Source organism: Elgaria multicarinata, chromosome 2, assembly GCF_023053635.1.
Source record: "Elgaria multicarinata webbii isolate HBS135686 ecotype San Diego chromosome 2, rElgMul1.1.pri, whole genome shotgun sequence".
Classification (NCBI taxonomy): domain Eukaryota; kingdom Metazoa; phylum Chordata; class Lepidosauria; order Squamata; family Anguidae; genus Elgaria; species Elgaria multicarinata.
This window is the reverse complement of record NC_086172.1, coordinates 76,416,379-76,435,079: the sequence shown is the minus strand read 5'-3', so window position 1 is coordinate 76,435,079 and position 18,701 is coordinate 76,416,379. Positions and strand designations below refer to the sequence as shown.

The window sequence follows — 18,701 nt, the reverse complement described above, 5'->3', positions numbered from 1 at the left end:
TTAAGGGTTCAAGGCAGTGCTATCTAGGCTACAGTTGGCTTTCTACAACCCTAATTGAAAACTAATGCATTATTAAAGTAGAAGTCATCCTGACCAACACTGGAGACACCTCTAATTCTGGATGCTTCAACAATTGCTAGCTTCTCCTTTCCCTTCTTCCAAGTGCCAGCCATGTCCCTTCCTCTGAGCAGAGAGAGCCATGGAATGCTGTACCTCATTCTGCATGGACAAAAAACAAGTGGGAGGGTGCAGATGGTGTCAAGGGGGTGTTGGGGACAGAGACCCTTGATGCCATGCAGCCTGCTGGATTGCTTTGGTAGGGGGGAATTTAGCCTCTGGACCAAGAAAGGTTTCCCTCCCTTGAGTTACAGCCATAAGACTCACAAGATACTGGCTCCCCAGATTTGATGCAGAATCAGCAGTGATCCTAAAACTGTCTGCCTTAACTGAAGTCAGACAGAGATCTGGTTTGATAACACTGAAAAGTTGGACTGTTAGAGGAGTGTTAGATGGAATAGGAAATAGTTACTTTTGCAGAACCGTCTTTTAAAAGCTTATATTTTTGTGCCTTGATGCCTTGCTGATAACTTGGGATATTCATATGATGATTCACAGCAGCCCAAACGTCTCTCTGGTCAAGATGGGAAGACATGTCTCATGGGGACACCCTCATTCCTTTTTTTTAAAAAAACACCACCCTTTCTGCTCCTTTGAGAATTCCAAGGCAGGACCGGCCCTATCATTAGGCAAAGTGAGGCAATCCCCCTCAGGCTACAGATGCTAGGAGACAGCAGTGGTAGCACCCCCAGCCATTCTACTGTCTTAAGAGGACAAAGCTGTGTGTGCCTCACAGCCAAATCCTACATCCCCTAAACTAGCTTGCTTCCCCAGGTATGATGAAGAACTCTATCCTGTTGCCAGTGTTGAAGTAAGGTCCAAGTGCCAGTCCAGTCGGTTTCTGTACTTGGAATGGAAGGGTTCTTTGTCCTTTGCCTCAGGGAGCAAAATGTCTTGGGTGGGCCTGTCCCTAGGTGGAAGAGTTGCTTTCCCTCTCTTTATAACCTGCTAGGGATGGAACACGAAGTACTCTTTGGCTAGTGCTGGGGCCCAGGGGAGACATTTGCAGTTTGATCAAGCATTTGTAAATACTGAGTTTCTCACGGCCTTCCACGTTTTGATTAGAAGCCAAATCCTGTTACCAGTGCATCAGCTGCAGTGATATTAAAGTGTGTGTGTGTGTGTGTGAGTGTGTGTGAGAGAGAGAGAGAGAGAGAGAGCAGTCAGGCATAATTCTTAATGTAGATTTAAAAATCTGTAAAGTTTAATGAAATGTGTTCCAAGAATAACTGCAGGCTGGATATACATGTTGCTGATACATCAGTGGGTTTGTTATACACGCGATTTTAGGGCAGGCTATTGAGCTGTATGCTCTCTACTTTGTTGCCTCGGTCTTGCAATATGCTGTGCTCTGTACTTTGTTGGTTTGGTCTCGCTGATGCAATATGTATCTAGCAGAAAAACTGGTTTTAAAAATATATATATTTTTGAAGTTCTCTTAATCTAATGCCAGGGTATGCAGTACTGGGATGCCTACAGAAAGTCTTCTGCAGGCTCTTTGCTGATCTGGCATTCAAGCCCTCAAGGGGAGAGCTCAGACCTCAGTGCTCAAATAAGGTAGCATCATGGCTTTGGGAGGCTTGAAACCTTGCAGCGTATAAATATTTTGGTTTGTGACTTTGAGGGCTCCAAGCAGTCTGAGGAAGACTGAAGGCCATTTAAACAGCAATGCTTGACTCTGGCTGGTCCACAGATGGAATTTATTTTCTGCAGCTATTATCCAGGATGACTCCCTGTGCCTGGATAATAGCTCTCCTGGATAATTCCAGGAGAGTGATCAAACAGTTGATCATGAGACCTCGCTAATTTGGCTGGGCAGGAATGGAGAGGATCCCCAGCACCACCAAATGGGGAGACTGCAGCCTTTTTACCCTTTTCATTCTAGATTCTTGGAAAGATCAGCCTGCTTTTTCTGTTCATCTTCCCCACCCTATCCAACATTTAAAGTGCCTTTCCCCCCATGAAATTGCTAGTTCAAGAGTGGGAAAACGGTGGCCCTCCAGATGATCTTGGACTCCAGGTCCCATATGGCCCAGTCAGCATGGCCAATGGTCAGGAATTATGGGAGTTGTAGTTCACAACATCAGGGGGGCATAAGTTCCCCACCCCTGTGCTAGCCTCTGCCCTCCTTGCAAAAATAACAAGGAGAAAGTAGTTGACCAGGCTGGCCAGATTTAATCCAGGGTGCCAATTATTAATGAAACAGCATTGGCATCAAGGAACCACTACCTGAAAATTTGGCTCCATTTCCCCCCCCCCCCCAATTGTATTTGGGATCCATCAGACACAGTCCTGCTGGATGGGAGACTTGAGCATGGCCCTGTGTTGTTTCTCTTGGGGATACCAAAAAGACTATCTTCTGTTCCCCACCCACCCCACTTGCTTGGATTTTATGCAGGCCCTGCTTAGGCACTTAGGATCCCGGGAGGAGATTGACTGCACTGCTAAAACCAGCAAATGAAGAGTAAGTAGCTTGGACAGAGGAAAGGCATAATGTTGGAACACTTTTATGTGAAACCTGGCCCTGCATTTCTGGTCCACCCTTGTCTTTTAGCCCTGTTAGCTGAGTGGGTAGGGGCAGGGTAGTCTTTTGGCATATGTAAAGAATGGGCATCAGTTGGGAGGGACATGCAAGGAAGTAGGACCCTTCCCATCCTTATAGGGAGGGGGGCTTCCCTACCTAATGAGGGCCACTGTCCAGTCCTCTAGTGTGTGCTCCTTCCTCGGCCTCATACTTTGTGGGGACCCCCTGCAAAGGGATTCTAAGGAGTCACCATTGCTTCCATCTCTTTGTAGAAGTGGCAACCAATCTCTGACCACCATCTTTTGACATTTTTGCTTAAATTGCATGATGTGGCTGTCTGTAGGAGTAGCCCCAGTTTGAAAGGTGCACATCCAATAATCTGCTGAATGTGCGGGTAGAATTTGCCTTGGACAGGTGTGCAGGCAGAGCCATCTTTGCTCTGCTTGACTGCAGATTCCCATCCCTCTGGAGACCTCTGACTCACACTGGCAAAGACGTCAGTGGTAATGCACGCGTCCGCTGCTTTGGCCTGCCGTGACTCACCAAATGGGCAGCTGTGATATTCAGTGTGGATGTGGCTGAGAAGAGAAAAGACCTCCCGGTAATCTAGTCTGCTTTCTTCTACTTTTTCGTGGTGTGATAAAGTACCAGGGGTGAAATCCCCAAGCTATAAATCTACATTTGGAGCTGTTTCTCCCTGTGAACCTCCATTCCACCTGCTGTCACAGGCTACATTTTCCCTGGAGAACCATGGGTGCCCTTGGCTCTGCACCCAATATTTTCCAGCGCTGGGGTGTTGTTTGCCTACACCCGATCTAATTCCATGGCCCCTTAAGATTTCTTTCCATTCCTAATAACTGTAGCATTAGTCTGTGTGGTTTTGATGTATCGGAACATCAGGAATGCCAAACTGTCTGTCGCAGTAGAGATTTCTGTGTGTGATTCATAGCTGCTCCAATTATCTCTTGATAGGAGAAAATGGTAGAAATGTCTAGAAGTAACTAAAAAATTCACATTGCTTGTCATTTTCAGAGCCGCTCTGGGATAGCTTTTAATGCTTATGAGATTAAGTTAACTCAGCCTTCCCTAAATGGGTCCCCTCCAGATGTTTTGGATGACAGTCTCTGCACCCTTGACTATTGGCCATACTGGCTGGAGCTGATGGGAGTGATAGTTCAAACAATCTGGAAGGCACCAGATTGGGGAAGCTGGGATAACCCCTAGTTTCTCAAACTGACCAGGTTTGCACAGACACTGCGTTCCGCTGTGGCTTAAGCCATGGTGAGTTGCAGTGCATGCCAGGTGCTATTTAGAATATGCAAGCCACATATCCTCCCCAATGTAAGCTAGAGCACATGTCTACTCATAAGTCTACTCATTCAGCTGCTTCCTCCCCAGGATCTGTCCCCTCTCCCTGACAGGGAAAAAGTATTTTCTCAAATCATCAGCTGGTTGGAGAGAAAAGCTTTCCCGTGCTGAGAAAGGGAGACTCTTTCATTGCCCAGCAGGGAAAAGCTCTTTTCTCTGATTGGCTGTTTATCTGAAAGAAGAGATTTTCCCTGCCAGTAGAGGGGGCACAGCCTGGTGAAGAAGCTGGCAGGCCAGATGGGAAGTTCCCCATGCTTACACTACATTAATGTATGGAGGGAGAGGTCTTTGCATTTTAGCATCAGAACATCAGAGTAACTATGAATAGAGCAACTGCAACCATAGCACACTATGAAGCCAGTCATGGCCATCTGTAAATGGCTGTCTGTATTCACCTGAGGGGGTGTATTAAGTAGAGTAGCTGATAACACTTCTTCCCAGAGCTTCTCTCCATGAGCTATTTATTGCATGCTCATGATTAGCCACTCATGGAAGTTTGCAAGTCCATTACATGAATGTCATCAACATCCAAGATGTCTCCCTGGGAATCTCACTAGGAGGAGGAGGAGGAATTATCTCGGATCTCCCAGTGTATAAACGCCGCATTGCGCTATAATTCCGCCACTAGATGGTGCTGTCTTATTAAACACAATGGAGCCTTTCCAAGAAGGGAAGTTTTCAATTCAAAATCATGTAGTCGCCTGTAAAGGAGTGTGTCATGATGGTGGGAAGACTGCAAAGGAGAAAAGCATCAGCAAGACTGTGGGATTTTTCCTGTGTGTAGAGAAGCTTCCAATTAAAAGATGGCACATTCCTGGCCTAGCTGTTGCTGTCCCTGAAGATGGCTGCCTTGTGATACTCTTCCCTTTGTGAACCAGGAGGGTTCTGTGCCTGGATAGTTCTTTCATAATCTTTGCTATGTCAAGAGCAGCTTCTTGGAATCCTTGAAAATGAAATTTGCAGGCTGTGGGTGGGAGTGAAGATGGCCTTTACTTGCACCAGTTCTGTTTGGGCAGTACCTTCACCTTCCTGCATGATGTACTGCTTTAGAAACAGAGAGATGGGCAAAGGAGGGTTCAGATGAAAGTAGTTCAGGTGATAACTCTGTGGAAAGTGATATAATAATAGTAATAATAATAACAATAATAATAATGTCATCATTATTAATGTTAGTGTTAACAACAACAGCAGCAATAACAGACATTCTGCTAGGGAGGCCTTTGGAAAATATCTACTCATAATTTTCAATTTTTCTTGGAGATTCTGCTCTGTGTGCATGGGAGGTACTGAGACAAGCAGGGCCTTATCAATAGTGGCACCAACACTCTGGTAGCCCCTCTTGGGACCAGTTCTTCTATTGCGATTAAATGTGTCACATAATAACCAAAGGAAGTTATACTGGCTCAGGATCTACATGAGCATCTACTGAAGGATGAGGCCCACCCATGTGTAGCCATGCTTTGTAGTATTTCCCTCACGGTTATTTTATTTTATTATTTTTGCTGGAGAGTCCACAATTTTCATGTGGGCTGTAGACCTGGCTCCCAGCTCTGAACTTAGCTTCACTTAGAACAGTGGTTCTCAACCTTCCTAATGCTGCGACCCTTTAATACAGTTCCTCATGTTGTGGTGACCCCCAACCATAAAATTATTTTCATTGCTACTTCATAACTGTAATTTTGCTACTATTATGTAGCAAAATTATGTAGCTCAGTTCCTAAGACCATCGGAAATATGTGTTTTCCGATGGTCTTAGGCGACCCCTGTGAAAGGGTCGTTCGACCCCCAAAGGGGTCGCGACCCACAGGTTGAGAACCGCTGACTTAGAACATAGATCTTGGAAATATACAGTTGGATGGGAGCTTGGAGGTCAACTAATCCACCCCCTTGCTCAATGCAGGAATCTTGCAACTATGGCATTCCTGAGAGATGGCCGTCCTGCCTCTGCATAAATGTTTCCAGTGAAGGAGAGGCTGCTCCACCATCCTAAATTCTGCTTCCCTGAAATTTCCCAGTGATGTCCATTCTGCTCCTTTCTTGCTGGCTTTTCGCTATTGGGTAAAGGCTACTTTTCAGAGAGCATTTCAGCCTCTTTGAAGCATCTTCTTCCGTTTTGCTGCTCTGCTTAACCAATTTAATTTTTACTGGTTATTGCTTTATTATTTTGCATATTACATTTGAGCTGGGGGTTGTTGCGTATTTTGGATTTTATCCCTGTTAGCCACCTTGTGATTTTATGGAATGATTTTTGAATATTGTTCTTATTTTGCCTAGCTAACAAAAACACTTAAGGCCACTCACAAAATTGAGAAGGCACATGTACATAAAACAACAATAAAACTGTAGCTATAAAACAGCACCATCATGAACTGAAATATAAAAAGAACAAAAATGCAAGCAATAACCATCTATGCTAAAAACCAACCCACACACATAGCTAATATTATTATTTACTAGATTTATATACTGCTTACCATATGTAAAAATATATCCCCAAGCTGTTTACCAAGAAACATTAAAATACATCACAATTAATAGAAAAACGTTTTAATAAAACATTTATAAAAGCATTAAAATCAGATACTCAAATCTTCAAAAATCCCTGGAAGTCCAGGAGCAAGGACGCCAAGCAAGTTTTCCAGAAAAGAGAAGTTTCAGGACTTTGGTGCCATAACTGAAAAGACCTTGTCCTTTTGGTTCAAAGAGGCAGGGTAGAAATACCTTAAATAAAAGTGTGGGAGGGAGCATTCTTAGAACGTTGCCAACACCAAGCCTAGTCTGGATGGGTGGAGATGGAGGCTTGGATTTATTGGTATAAACAGTAGTATTGGGATCCATATTGGATAGGTGAGCTATGCAATATAGCAATCTAAACGGCTTGGGGCCAGGTTATCTGAAGGAACGCCTCCTCCCATATGTACCTGCCCGGACCCTAAGGTCATCTTCAGGGGTCCTTCTCCGTGAGCCCCTGCCAAAGGAAGTGAGGCAGGTGGCTACCAGGAGGAGGGCCTTCTCTGCTGTCGCACCCCGGCTGTGGAATGAGCTCCCTAAGGAGGTTCGCTTGGCACCTACATTATATGCTTTTAGATGCCAGGTGAAGACCTTTTTATTCTCCCAACATTTTAACAGTCTATAAATTTTAAATAACATGGTTTTAAATTTGTAATTTTGCATTGCTGCTGTTTTTATCTGGTTGAGCTTTTATGTTGTATTTTATATTATGGTTTTATACTGTTGTTTTATACTTTGAATGGTTTTAATTTTTGTGAACCGCCCAGAGAGCTCCGGCTATTGGGCGGTATAGAAATGTAATAAATAAATAAATAAATAAATAAATCTCTCCTCCACCCCTCCTGCAGAGGCAGTGCTACACTTGGGAACCTCTAAAACAGACTTCCCACAATGTGATGCTCTCCAGATGTTTTGGACAACAACTCCCAGGGTTCCTAACCATTGGCCTTGCTGTCTGGGGCTGAAGGGCACCAGGTGTGGGAAATTGGTCTGATTTACATTTTATGCAGCAAACATGCCTACTGCTTGTATCCGCCATGATCCGTGGCATAAAGTGTGAAGGGGATGTTTGTCTCTCTAAATAGGTGATGGATACATGGGAGAGAGCCATGTCCAACTGAATCTCTGTGGCACATACCTTCTGTGTGTTCCTGTGTCTTTAGCAATGCGAGTCTTCATGTTTTATAGCATTCGATGGAAGACAACATACAATGGCAGACATCTGTTCCATATAATATCGATCAGTCCTTAGGGAGCTTTCTGGCTTTCTATGCTTCCTTCCACTTCTATCCATTAGCTGCTATTCATATTTTAGAAGTAAGAAAATTGTGCAACTTTGCAGTGCGGGGGTTGGAAAAAAGAGGAGGGGAAACACTGCAAATTTGACAAAAGAGAAAAGGACAGACTAACAGAAACTGTGATGTTCCTTCAGGGATGGTTTTGCCTTCATGAAGATACCTCTTCCCCCATGCCCAGAAAAACAGTTTTCCAATATAGTTCTCCGCCAACTTTTTTTGAGAGAAACTTTGTCTGCAGAAATACTTTGTCTTGTATATATCCCATGACTAATGTGGTCATTTTTTTGTCAAGATCAGTGACAAGGCCCAGCTATGAAATGAGAATTGCCTCACTTCTTACTTTACCAACTGTTTTGGAGCTGCTGCACATGTTCATGAATAGATAGAGAATTTGCTCCCTGTCTCCTGCGGACATAGCCCCCTATTGTAGCTGTGACTGGTTGCTGGTATGTTTCAGCACCATGGCTAGTTCCTTACAGACAGATTGTGCCTGGCTTTTTTCTCAGCAATAAAACTGCTTCCACACTAGCTGATGAGTCTGGAATTGGCATCCTTCGTTCCGTCGTTGACAACACTGTTAAAATGATGCATTTCATGGTGATCTGTACTTCTGTCTTTTCAGATCTCATTTGTGATGATGATGATTGTATTAAAATGCATCAGCCTGTCCTCTGATGCATTTTAATGCGGGGGGGGGGGGGGAGACGGGAGCAAACACTAATTAGGTGCATCTTGTTCATTCTCAGTGATGGTTGCTATGGCATTCCTGAATTGCCTTTAATTAGTCATTTCCTGTTTCCTGTGGTGGAGTGGGGGCTTGAAATGACTGGTTTCCTCATTGCATCCAGAGCCATTTCTCATTATTATTTTTATTGTGTTTCTGTGAGAGCAGTTTTGCAATTGTGATCCTAAAAATTAATTAATTAATTAGCTATTGTTTTTACTGGAAAGAAGAAATCAGTAATTAAATCTCCCTGCTGCAGTGAACAAGAACTGACAAGGGGCAAGTCAGCAATTCAACTGGAAGCAATTAATTAGCTGCTTTAAAAGAAAAGAGACTAGAAGAGGCAGGGAGGAAGCTCCGAATTAAGAGACAGTTGCGAGAAGAAGCAGGGCCTTTGGGTGGGACTAGCTTCTTAGTGAACCAATGGTGGGATCATGCTTGGGGAGAGTGAGCATTCCCAGATCTCAGTGGAGAAAATAGTGCTATATATTCAGTGTCATGTGGAATCATCATTTTCACACTGCTGCCATCTCATTGTAGAAAAGCGATACCTCAGCAATTCTAAAGAGTTGAAGCAACCTTGTTTTGTTTTATCAGAGGCTGAGAAGGTCCCCTCTGCGCAAAGTATATCTCCATAGTACATGGCGATGATGCATCTTTAGCTTTCAATTATCAGTATGCACCAAACAAGCAGTAGTCAGGGTCTGTTTTCAGTTCCCTTGACAGGAGGTTTCAAGCAAACTGTTTCTCTTATCTCCCACCATTTTGGAAACCTCAGTGGTAGAATCACACCATAGGCAGGCTGCATAAGTTGCAACCTACCTCAACATGTCACCTCAACATGTCACCCTCCAGATGTTTTGGTTGCAGCTTCAATCCTTCCTGACTATTGGCCATGAAGAAAGTTGTAGTCCAAAATAGGTGGGCAGACACTGAATCTCCAGATGTTTAGACTCCCAGAAACCCCTGACAGCATGGCCAATGGTCAGGAATGCTGGGAGTTGAAATCCAAAACATCTGGAGATCTATTTCCCCTGACCTGCTCCCCTCCAGATATTTTGAACTTTCAGGGACTTAAAAACCAAACTCCATCCTTTTTTACATCTTTGGTCAGTGCTGGCCATATTCAAAAGTTGAGGTTCAGGACTATATTTAAAGGTTAGAGCTTCTTTCACCAACCTGATGCCCTCTGATTTCAGGGGAAAGTTGGGTTGTCCACTGTAAGGGCATGATTTGCAGTGACCTACTCTTGGGCAAACCCCTTGGCCAATTCACAGCAATGATGCTACGGTGTGGCTGGTTGTGGGAAGAGTAAGAAGCCATGACAATGTGCTTTAGGTTGGCCAGCTAGAGAGGCCTTGGAGAATCTTGCATGCCATCTCCCCACCCACCCCCTTCTTGATATATGGTCTATTCTTGACTTGACCTTAAGGTTGAAATAAACAAAGGTCTGTGATGTTGCACATGGATCAATGATAACTTAAGGATGTTCATGGAAGGACAATTTCCCATTTCCTCTTCCTGTGGCTCTGGAAAGACTGTAGCCCAAGGAAAGTCAAAGTGGGTCCTACAGGCACCAGTGTGCCCTCAGACACCTTCCTTGGTGCTCACCAAGACACCCCAACTCCTAATTCTTTTTTTAAAAAAACATTTTTATACTTTCTCACTGGCAGTCGGGATTGCTTCAAAGTTGTTGTTATTATTATTATTATTATTATTATTATTTATTTATTTATTTATTTATTTATTTATTTATATAGCACCATCAATGCACATGGTGCTGTACAGAGTAAAACAGTAAATAGCAAGGCCCTGCCGCATAGGCTTACATTCTAATAAAATCATAGTAAAGCAATAAGGAGGGGAAGAGAATGGAAACAGGCACTGGGTAGGGTAAACAGGTACAGGGTAGGGTAAAGCTAACAGTATAACAGTATAACTAATAGTCTAAAGTCTGAGCAACATCAAGTTTTAAAAGCTTTAGGAAAAAGAAAAGTTTTTAGCTGAGCTTTAAAAGCTGTGATTGAAGTTGTAGATCTCAAATGTTCTGGGAGAGCATTCCAGTCATAAGGGGCAGCAGAAGAGAATGGACAATGAAAGTGAAGTGGGAGCCTCTAGCTGCTGCTATCTTAATTTCCGATGGGCAAGTTACTTTTCCTTTGTGGCTGGGCAGGAGTGGGCAGCCATTTTATGGTTGTGCTCAGGGCAATTTCCCACCTTTCCAAATGTGCCCACAGGCTCAAAAGGATGCCCACCCCTGCTCTACCTTCTCTAGATGGGGTGGGGGAGGAAATGGGAAACCCATCTTAAGATGTTCATGGAAGTAATCTTAAGTTCCAAGTCATGGATTTCAGTAGGCCATAAACACACTTACTACCAACAGTCAAGAGAATATTATTTGTCCAGTCCCAAGCCAAACTGCGTTGTGTCTGATCTGCTCATATAACTGATGACTGTTTCTTTTGTCTGTTTGCTAAACTGCATTTATAGATTTTTTTTAAAAAAAATCCTCAGTTAATAGCAGAACAGGTGTGGTGAAGTACAGCTGGATAGTTCTATACCTGTTCTTCTGTCATCTTTTTTTTAAAAAATGTGTTGCTAGTGCCTCCCAGGTATTCAAAGGTCTCTCTTTATATTTCAGTATCTCGTTAAAGGCTGCTGATAGATGTGTTGCCAGTTCCTTCTTTTTCAAATATCCATAAACCTCAAAGAATTATTGGAAAATGTACCTTTTTGTCAGTGTTTTATTTAGTTCAATTACCTCTTTCATGCTGGCATTTTCTTCTTTACAGGACTTTTTTTTTTTTTTTTTTTGGTAACAGAAAAGCTTTTCTGTATAAATTTTAGGCCAGCTGCTAGGTCTTCTGGAGTTTCTAGACTGCTGATATATTTTTATTCTCTATGGCTTTTTTAAAAAATAAAGAAATAATTTGTCACTTATTTCCTTTTTCATAGTCAAGTTGCTTTGTATACTTGTGCTGCTCACATCCAGTTACAAATGCATAATTTGTTTTCTCTTCATTTTCTATTGGTAGTATAGTTAGGATGGTCTTTCCTGTTTGCTTTATCTGTGAAATATTGCAGAATATTTCTGCCGTATTCAGTGCCTTGTTGAACTCTTCTGCAGTTTTGCGATTTGGTGTGATTTCCCAGAGTCATATCTGAATGATTATTGCTGCAGCTAAGAGACTTTGCAGTGATAACTTTGCTGCCCTTTGATGAGCTTCATCCAAGTAGTTCAATATGAAAGTTAGCTGGCGTGCTTGAGCCTTGCACCGTCATCTGATAACGATCCAATGAGAGTCAAATCCAGTACATTTGTACATAAGGACATCCCCACAGTAGGGGAAAAAGGTACTGGTATAATATGTGTACTGCGACTTGTATGGCTTGAAAACATTATCTCAGCCCCATGCAAGGAGTAGTAGTCAATTCCTTTTCTGTGAATTAACTACCTGGGGGAAAATGACGTCTGTCTCTCTCTGTTTTCCAGGCTGCCTATTTGACAGGAGACTGTGCTCCCAACAGGAAGTCTGTGTGCAAGGTAACTGGGCTAGGGATGGTTAGGTGGGTTACTATTAGATGCCTTATGGTCATTGGAAGCAAAAGCATCTTCTGAGGAGTGATGTAAGCTGGCTTTCGTCGCTGGGGTAAAATATAGTTTCTGTGTTGGTGAGCTGTGTGGAGGGAAGGGCACCTGTGCACAGGACCTGATCTGGAAGCCTATAGAACAGGGGTAAGCAGAAAGTAGCTTGGGATCTCCTTCTAGATCTCTGGGTGATTTGCAGTAGATCAGCGAGGGGTCCTGACTCCCAAAGCAATAATTATAATTAAGGCACCCTGTTCCTTAATTCTTAGCATTTGTCTGCCTGCGTAAGCCACTATTTTGTACTTAGCTCCAATTGATGGGTCTCTGGATTCTAGCTGTTGTTGTTTTTTAAAAAAAGGTCCTGCAAGTCTCAAGACTGCCCACTCCTGTTACAGAGTGATGGTAGGACTTGTCTCTTTCCATACTGACATACATCCTTGAGACACTCCTTGGTATTAAAGCCAACTTTCAGGTTAATTGCAGTGATGTAGTTATGTTGGTCCAGTTTGGGTATGTAGGTGGGGCTGGGGGAAGAGTTGACTATCTGCTTACCCTTCCAAAGTGAAATAATGTTCCTTTACCTGTCTCACAGTGCAATCCTGTGCATGTTTGATCAGAAGTATGCCCCACTGAGTTCATTATCCAGTTTGCTCTGGCAGTGCCTTGTTCTGTGCCCCCTTTCCTCTCTCCCCACCAACTTGCCACCCTGGGTTGTCTGACAGCCCATCGTGTGGCCATGTTGTCCTTGCAGATGGCTTGTTTGGTCAGTGCCAGCAAAGCGCGCTCCGGGACCGGCCCTACTTCCAGGTCACAGCACCTGTGCTCCAGCGTCTGCAGGATGTGCTACGGCACCTGATGGCACAAGGTGAGTGTTCACCCATTGGAGGAGCAAGAGGAGGAATGAGTGCAGGATGGGGGAATGGGCCAACCCTGCACAAAACAGGAGTGGCGGGGGGGGGGGGGTTAAGAGCATTCTGTGTCTTTTTCATGTAGCCTCAGCAAGTTTGTTTGGGACTCTTTTCCTCATACCAGATGCATGCTGCATGGGGCCCATGATCCCCCAAATGCTCACACTGTCCCTGTATTTTGCTACCCTGTCCCTATATTTTATAACTTTGGGGGATCTTTTGCTCAAATGTTTCATCTCAGTTGCAAGAGTTGTCATTCTTTGGAGTTCAGCTCTTTCCAAAGTTCAAAGAATATGCGTCCCTTCAGTGTTGGATTCCACACTTGGCTTTTCTTGCTATTGCTCTGATTTTAGCTCTCTGTCTTCATGCCAGGTTTATCGTGGCAGGATGATCTGACGCAATATGTGATTTCCCGGGAGATGGAACGCATCCCTAGGCTTCACCTTCCACCTTCGTGGGAGTCTGTGGCTGAGGACAGGTAGGGCAAACTGTTTGGTTAGGATGTGAATCTTCACTGAGTAGCTGCCATTAGCTTTTAACCACGATCTGTGGCCAAATTTGGGGATACCTGCTGTAGAGTAAACTGACTCCTTTGCCTTCTGGGGGATACCTATTGGAGAGTAAACTGACTCCCTTGCCTTCTGGGGGATACCTACTGGAGAGTAAACTGACTCCCTTGCCTTCTGGGGGATATCTTCTGGAGAGTAAATTGACTCCATTGACTTCTGGGGATACCTACTAGAGAGTAAACAGAATCCCTTGCCTTCTGGGGGATATCTCCTGGAGAGTAAACACCCTTGCCTTCTGGGGGCTACCCAGAATCCCTTGCCTTCTGGGGGATACCTCAAGGCAAGAACTAAGCAGCTGACACTGTTAGGGCGGAAGAACTTACCTGGAGAAAATGAGTTTATTTTATTTATTCATTATTAAATTTATATTCCGCCTCTTTTTCCTCTTGCAAGGAACTCCAGGCAGCTTACACGGCCCTCCAGTTCTCCATTTTATTCTCACCACAACCCTGTGAAGTAGGTTAGGCTGAGAGTCAGTGATTGGCCCAAAGTTGCCCAGTGAGCTTCATGGACTAGAGCCTGTAGTGGAATTGCTCCGTTTGACTCAGCAATTCCCCGGCTAGAGAAGGGGGGGTCTGACTCAGCCAGCCCAGACTCATGCCCCTTCACTGCCGCTTGTTAACCCTCTGAAGTCTAGGTTCTCAAGGAAACACACCACACTCCAGAAATAGGGACCAGACACTTATTCTTTACACTACACACTCCCACAAGGGTCCACACATAAAGGTAAACACATAAGAGGTTTGGGGAGAAAACATGGACAAAGGAATGACACACTTAGGACAGCAGGGACTAAAACCTTATCCTCCCCCTTTACACGCTCAAGCCTAATAGAATTCGCACTCATTCCCCACTTTTACCTCCCCTCAGCCGTAACTCTGGCAAGGTCCCTTGCCCAATTGTACCCAAACCTGGACTTAAAATAAAACAAACATATAACTCTGTGACTCAACCCCTTGTTGCTCACTCCAACTTGACTTTACATCACTCGAATTAGGACTCCTTCCCTCAGCGGCCGTGTGGAGCCTCCACCACCCAGCCAGCCCGGCCTGGATGTTCTGACTTACCACACACACACTGGACTCCTAACACCCACAGGAAAGAGACCGGACCCTTAGGTGCCTAAGCCTTTTATCCCTTTCTGGGACCCCCTTGTCACCAGACCCACCCTGACCAATAGAAACCCCATAGCTCCCAGACATTGCACAGCTGCAACTTGTTACTTCTCCCCCACCCCCGTACCAGCCTGGGGAGGCGTTATCAGATGCCAGGCGCTTCTCACCCAGCGCAACCTTGGCATTTCGCTTGCTACTCTGTTTTCAGACACAAAGAAACCCCTCTCCCTCTCCCTGGGATGAAGCAAAAAGATGTTCTCTTAAAGGGACCATGGGCTCAGCCCATGACAGAGCCCACGTCTCTTGAGTCCAGTACAACAGTATAACCACACTGGCTCTCCACCAGGCTAGCTCTCACTTTGATGGAAGGGTGTGTAAATACAAAGGAGATGAGGACAAAGGGAAGCTGTATATGTTGAAGCAGTAGATGTTGATGAGACTGGAGGAGTTTCATAGTCAAGTGGGGATTAGAACCCAGATCTCCTGAGTCTCAGTCCAACACTCTTAAGCACCACACCACAGTGGCTGTCAGAGGTGCTGGCTGTGATGATGTTCTAGTGTGCAAGAAATGCCTCTTGTTGAACTGTAGAATGTGAGTTCTTGATGCCAAGCAACACATGGTAACCAAACATCCTGTTCTGGACTGTTCTCCTTGCAGGTTCCCACCAGCCCACCGGCCTCCCAGGAGACCCCCTATGCCCTCTGAGCCTGTCTCCCTCCAGGGAGCTCGCCAGCCCCCTCTCCCTCCAGCCCTCCTGCAACGGTACCTGGAGCTCCTGCTGGCCTCTCAGCCTGAGCTAGGCTACAAGGATGCGTTCCTGTCCTCTTACCCTCATCACCAGGTGTGTCTTCGCTAAGGCTACCTGTCTTGTGAAGTAGCCCCAGCCCCAAAATGGATTTTTGTATAGGACATTTGAATTTAAAACTTAGGAGTGTGGGGGGGTGTTCCCGTGACTCTGCAGATGTTGTTGGACTCCAACTCTCACCATCCCCGACCATTAGGGTGACCATATGGAAAGGGGGACAGGGCTCCCGTGTCTTTAACAGTTGTATAGAAAAGGGAATTTCAGCAGGTGTCATTTGTATGCATGCAGCACCTGGGGAAATTCCCTCTTCATCACAACAATTAAAGCTGCAGGAGCTATACTAGAGTGACCAGATGCAAAAGAGAGCAGGGCTCCTGCAGCTTTAACTGTGGTGATGAAGAGGGAATTTCACCAGATGCTGCATGCGTACAAATGACATCTGCTGAAATTCCCTTTTCTATGCAACTGTTAAAGATACAGGAGCCCCGTCCCCCTTTTCATATGGTCACCTTACCAACTGTTGGCCATGCTGCCTGGGGTTGATGAAAATTGGAGTCCAACAACATCAATTAAAACAACAACAACCATTACCCTGAGAAATGCCTGTGGACTTTGCCACGTGACGCCTCTGCCCATGGTTATTAAAGAGAAGGATCGTAACTCAGTGACAGATCACTTGCTTGGCATGCAGAAGGTCCCAGGTTCGATCCCTCACATCTCCAAATAGGGCTGGAAACCCCTCCTGCCTGAAATCCTGGAAGGCCACTGCTGGTCAGTGTTGGCACTACTGGGCTAGGTGGACCAGGCCATTGGTATAAGGCAGTTTCCTCTGTTCCTCTGTTGCCTTTTCTGTGCTTCCGTTTCAGTTCACCTACTCAGATGGCACCTTCCAGGACCACGCCAATGCACACAACCCGGAGTCTCCCATTCTCCTGGACAGAGCTGCTGCTTCCAAGGCCCTGTTTGGTGCCAGCACAGCCCCTTCCTATAGGGGCCAGCAGGGACTGGATGGAGGTCAACTTTTCCAAGACCTTGGTGCACTTTACCTGACACAAGAGCAGGCAGGTAAATCCAAAGCTAGGGCTCCGCGCAGGCATGATTCCAGGACAGATGGACTCCTTCAAGACTACGGTGACAGCACTGAAGATGGAGGGAACCCCCAGGCACACCTGGCAGAGCCAGGTGAGGCCCTTCTTCTGTGCATCTTCACTGGGAGTCCCACAAGCACCTTATAGCTTACAGTGACCCTGTTCAGATGACACACTAAGCCACACTTTGAGCTAAACTTTATGGCTTAGCATCTCATGTGAACCATGACTTAGCATGTCATGTGAACCAGTCCTAACCTTGGTGGCTACATAACCATGGTTTAAAAACACTCACTAACCATTTGCTGCAAAAGGGTTAGCGGCCTAACCGTGGCTTAGTGTGTTGTCTGAACAGGCCCAATCTCTGCTGGGAACGCCCTGGTGGTCATTGGGAGGCACTGGCAAAGTCTTCATCTTTTCCATCTTTGCACCCACAGATAGAGCTGTACAAAGACTCACAGCAGTGCTTGCCAGTTATGGGATTAGACCAGAGGATGTGATCCGGCTCCTCCAGAATCCAGCTGAGCATGGTATTTTTATTTCTTTATTCATCAAGATGGCTTAGTTTAAAGAAAGAAAAAGCCTGTCCAAGGTGGCTTCCTCAATAGATACTCATTGAGGAACCCTAGAAGGATAAAAAAGCAAAAATTAACAAAATCAAACATAGCAATAAAAGATCTAGCCTAGTCAGTACTACAATCTAAAACACAATTGCCACTTAATAGCCAAAATAGTCCAAGAAAACATAATTAGGAGGCCAAAGAAAGCAAGTAAGGATCAGAGCCTTCATAAAAGCTTGCAGTGATGGGTCCCTCGGTGGCAACCCATTCCAAAGGTGTGGGGCCACTGTGGAAAAAGTCCTCTCTCATGCACTAGCCTGATTATCTGCCCTCAAAGGTAGGCAAATGAGCAGGGCAAATGATTCAGGCGATTTGGGACTGAAGGCATAAATAGGTGGGCTTATAGCTGGAGGAGAGGGAAAGGAGAACGCAGGTGATGAAATGGATCAGCCTCTCTGGGCTGCATGTCTGCCCTGATGAGGGACAGGGGGTTCTCTACTGCAACTATGTTGACCTGGGCCCAGCTCCACACAAATCCAGGGCTACGTTTGATTTAGAACTCAGTTCTAAAATGCAGCCTTCCCCAACCTGGTACTCTCCAGATCTTTTAGACTACAACTCCCAGCATCCCTTACCATTGGCCATGCTGGTTGGGGCTGAAGGAGGTTGAAGTCCAGAATTTCTGAAAGGCACCAGGTTGGGGAAGGCTGCTGTAGTTATACAGGAGAAGAGTGTCCTTGAGCCTGTGCACAATGCTTTTCCTTTACTGCAGACGTGGGAACCCATGGTCCTCCAAGTGTTGTTGGACTACAGCTTCTGTAATCCCTAGACTTCAAGAACATCAGGAGAGCCACTGGTTCCCAATTCCTGCTTTGCTGTTTTGTAACTTAAGCCCACCCACATTGTACATTTAGAAACATAAGAAGAGGTGCGCTTAGAGAAGACCAGAGGCCTATCAACTCCAAGATTCTGTTCACACAGTGGCCAATGAGATGCCTCCATGGGAAGTCCACAAGCAGGACCTGAGTGCAACAGCACCCTCACACCATTGAGCTTCATGGGATGACCCCATTGTATTATGTATTATGAGAAAGGGAGAAAATTGTCTCCCTGTTCATTTTTTCCACGCCAGGCAGGCATAATTTTATACTCTATCATGTCTCCCCTCATCACCGTGTTTCTGAGCTCAACAGTCCCAAATGTTGTAACCTTTCTTCAAAGGGGAATTGCTCCAGCCCTTTGATCATTTTGGTTGCCCCTTTCTGCAGTGGTTCTAAAGTTGACAGGTTTGACTTCCAGGCAGGCTTGAGCGTTAAGATCCCTCATCTTAAAAATGATGCCATTCTCTTTCCTAATTCTCTCCCCAGCTGGTGGCCTTGGACCAGAGACCCCAGAGTCTAAGCGGGTAAGAAAAGCTTCTTCTATAATTTGGTCTTGCAGGGTCTTGTGGGGCTGCTACCAAGGCTTTGGGGGGCTGCATACAGCCCGTGGACCACATTTTTTGCGCCCGCGTTCTAGATGCAT

General features: G+C 45.2%; 1 protein-coding gene across 2 annotated transcripts in view; it reads left to right on the top strand.

The window, feature by feature from the left end:
• PTPRN (protein tyrosine phosphatase receptor type N) overlaps window positions 1-18,701 on the top strand; it is a 40,890-nt gene that overhangs the window by 3,758 nt on the left and 18,431 nt on the right. Inside the window, exons 2-8 of one of the 2 annotated variants that reach the window (XM_063116799.1) lie at window positions 12,036-12,086; window positions 12,883-12,996; window positions 13,412-13,517; window positions 15,382-15,565; window positions 16,396-16,594; window positions 17,055-17,147; window positions 18,545-18,582. In XM_063116799.1, coding sequence (XP_062972869.1) covers window positions 12,036-12,086; window positions 12,883-12,996; window positions 13,412-13,517; window positions 15,382-15,565; window positions 16,396-16,594; window positions 17,055-17,147; window positions 18,545-18,582 — 785 coding nt within the window. Of the gene's footprint in view, window positions 1-12,035; window positions 12,087-12,882; window positions 12,997-13,411; window positions 13,518-15,381; window positions 15,566-16,395; window positions 16,712-17,054; window positions 17,148-18,544; window positions 18,583-18,701 lie in introns of both variants that reach the window. The other variant, XM_063116798.1, reaches the window with a different exon arrangement.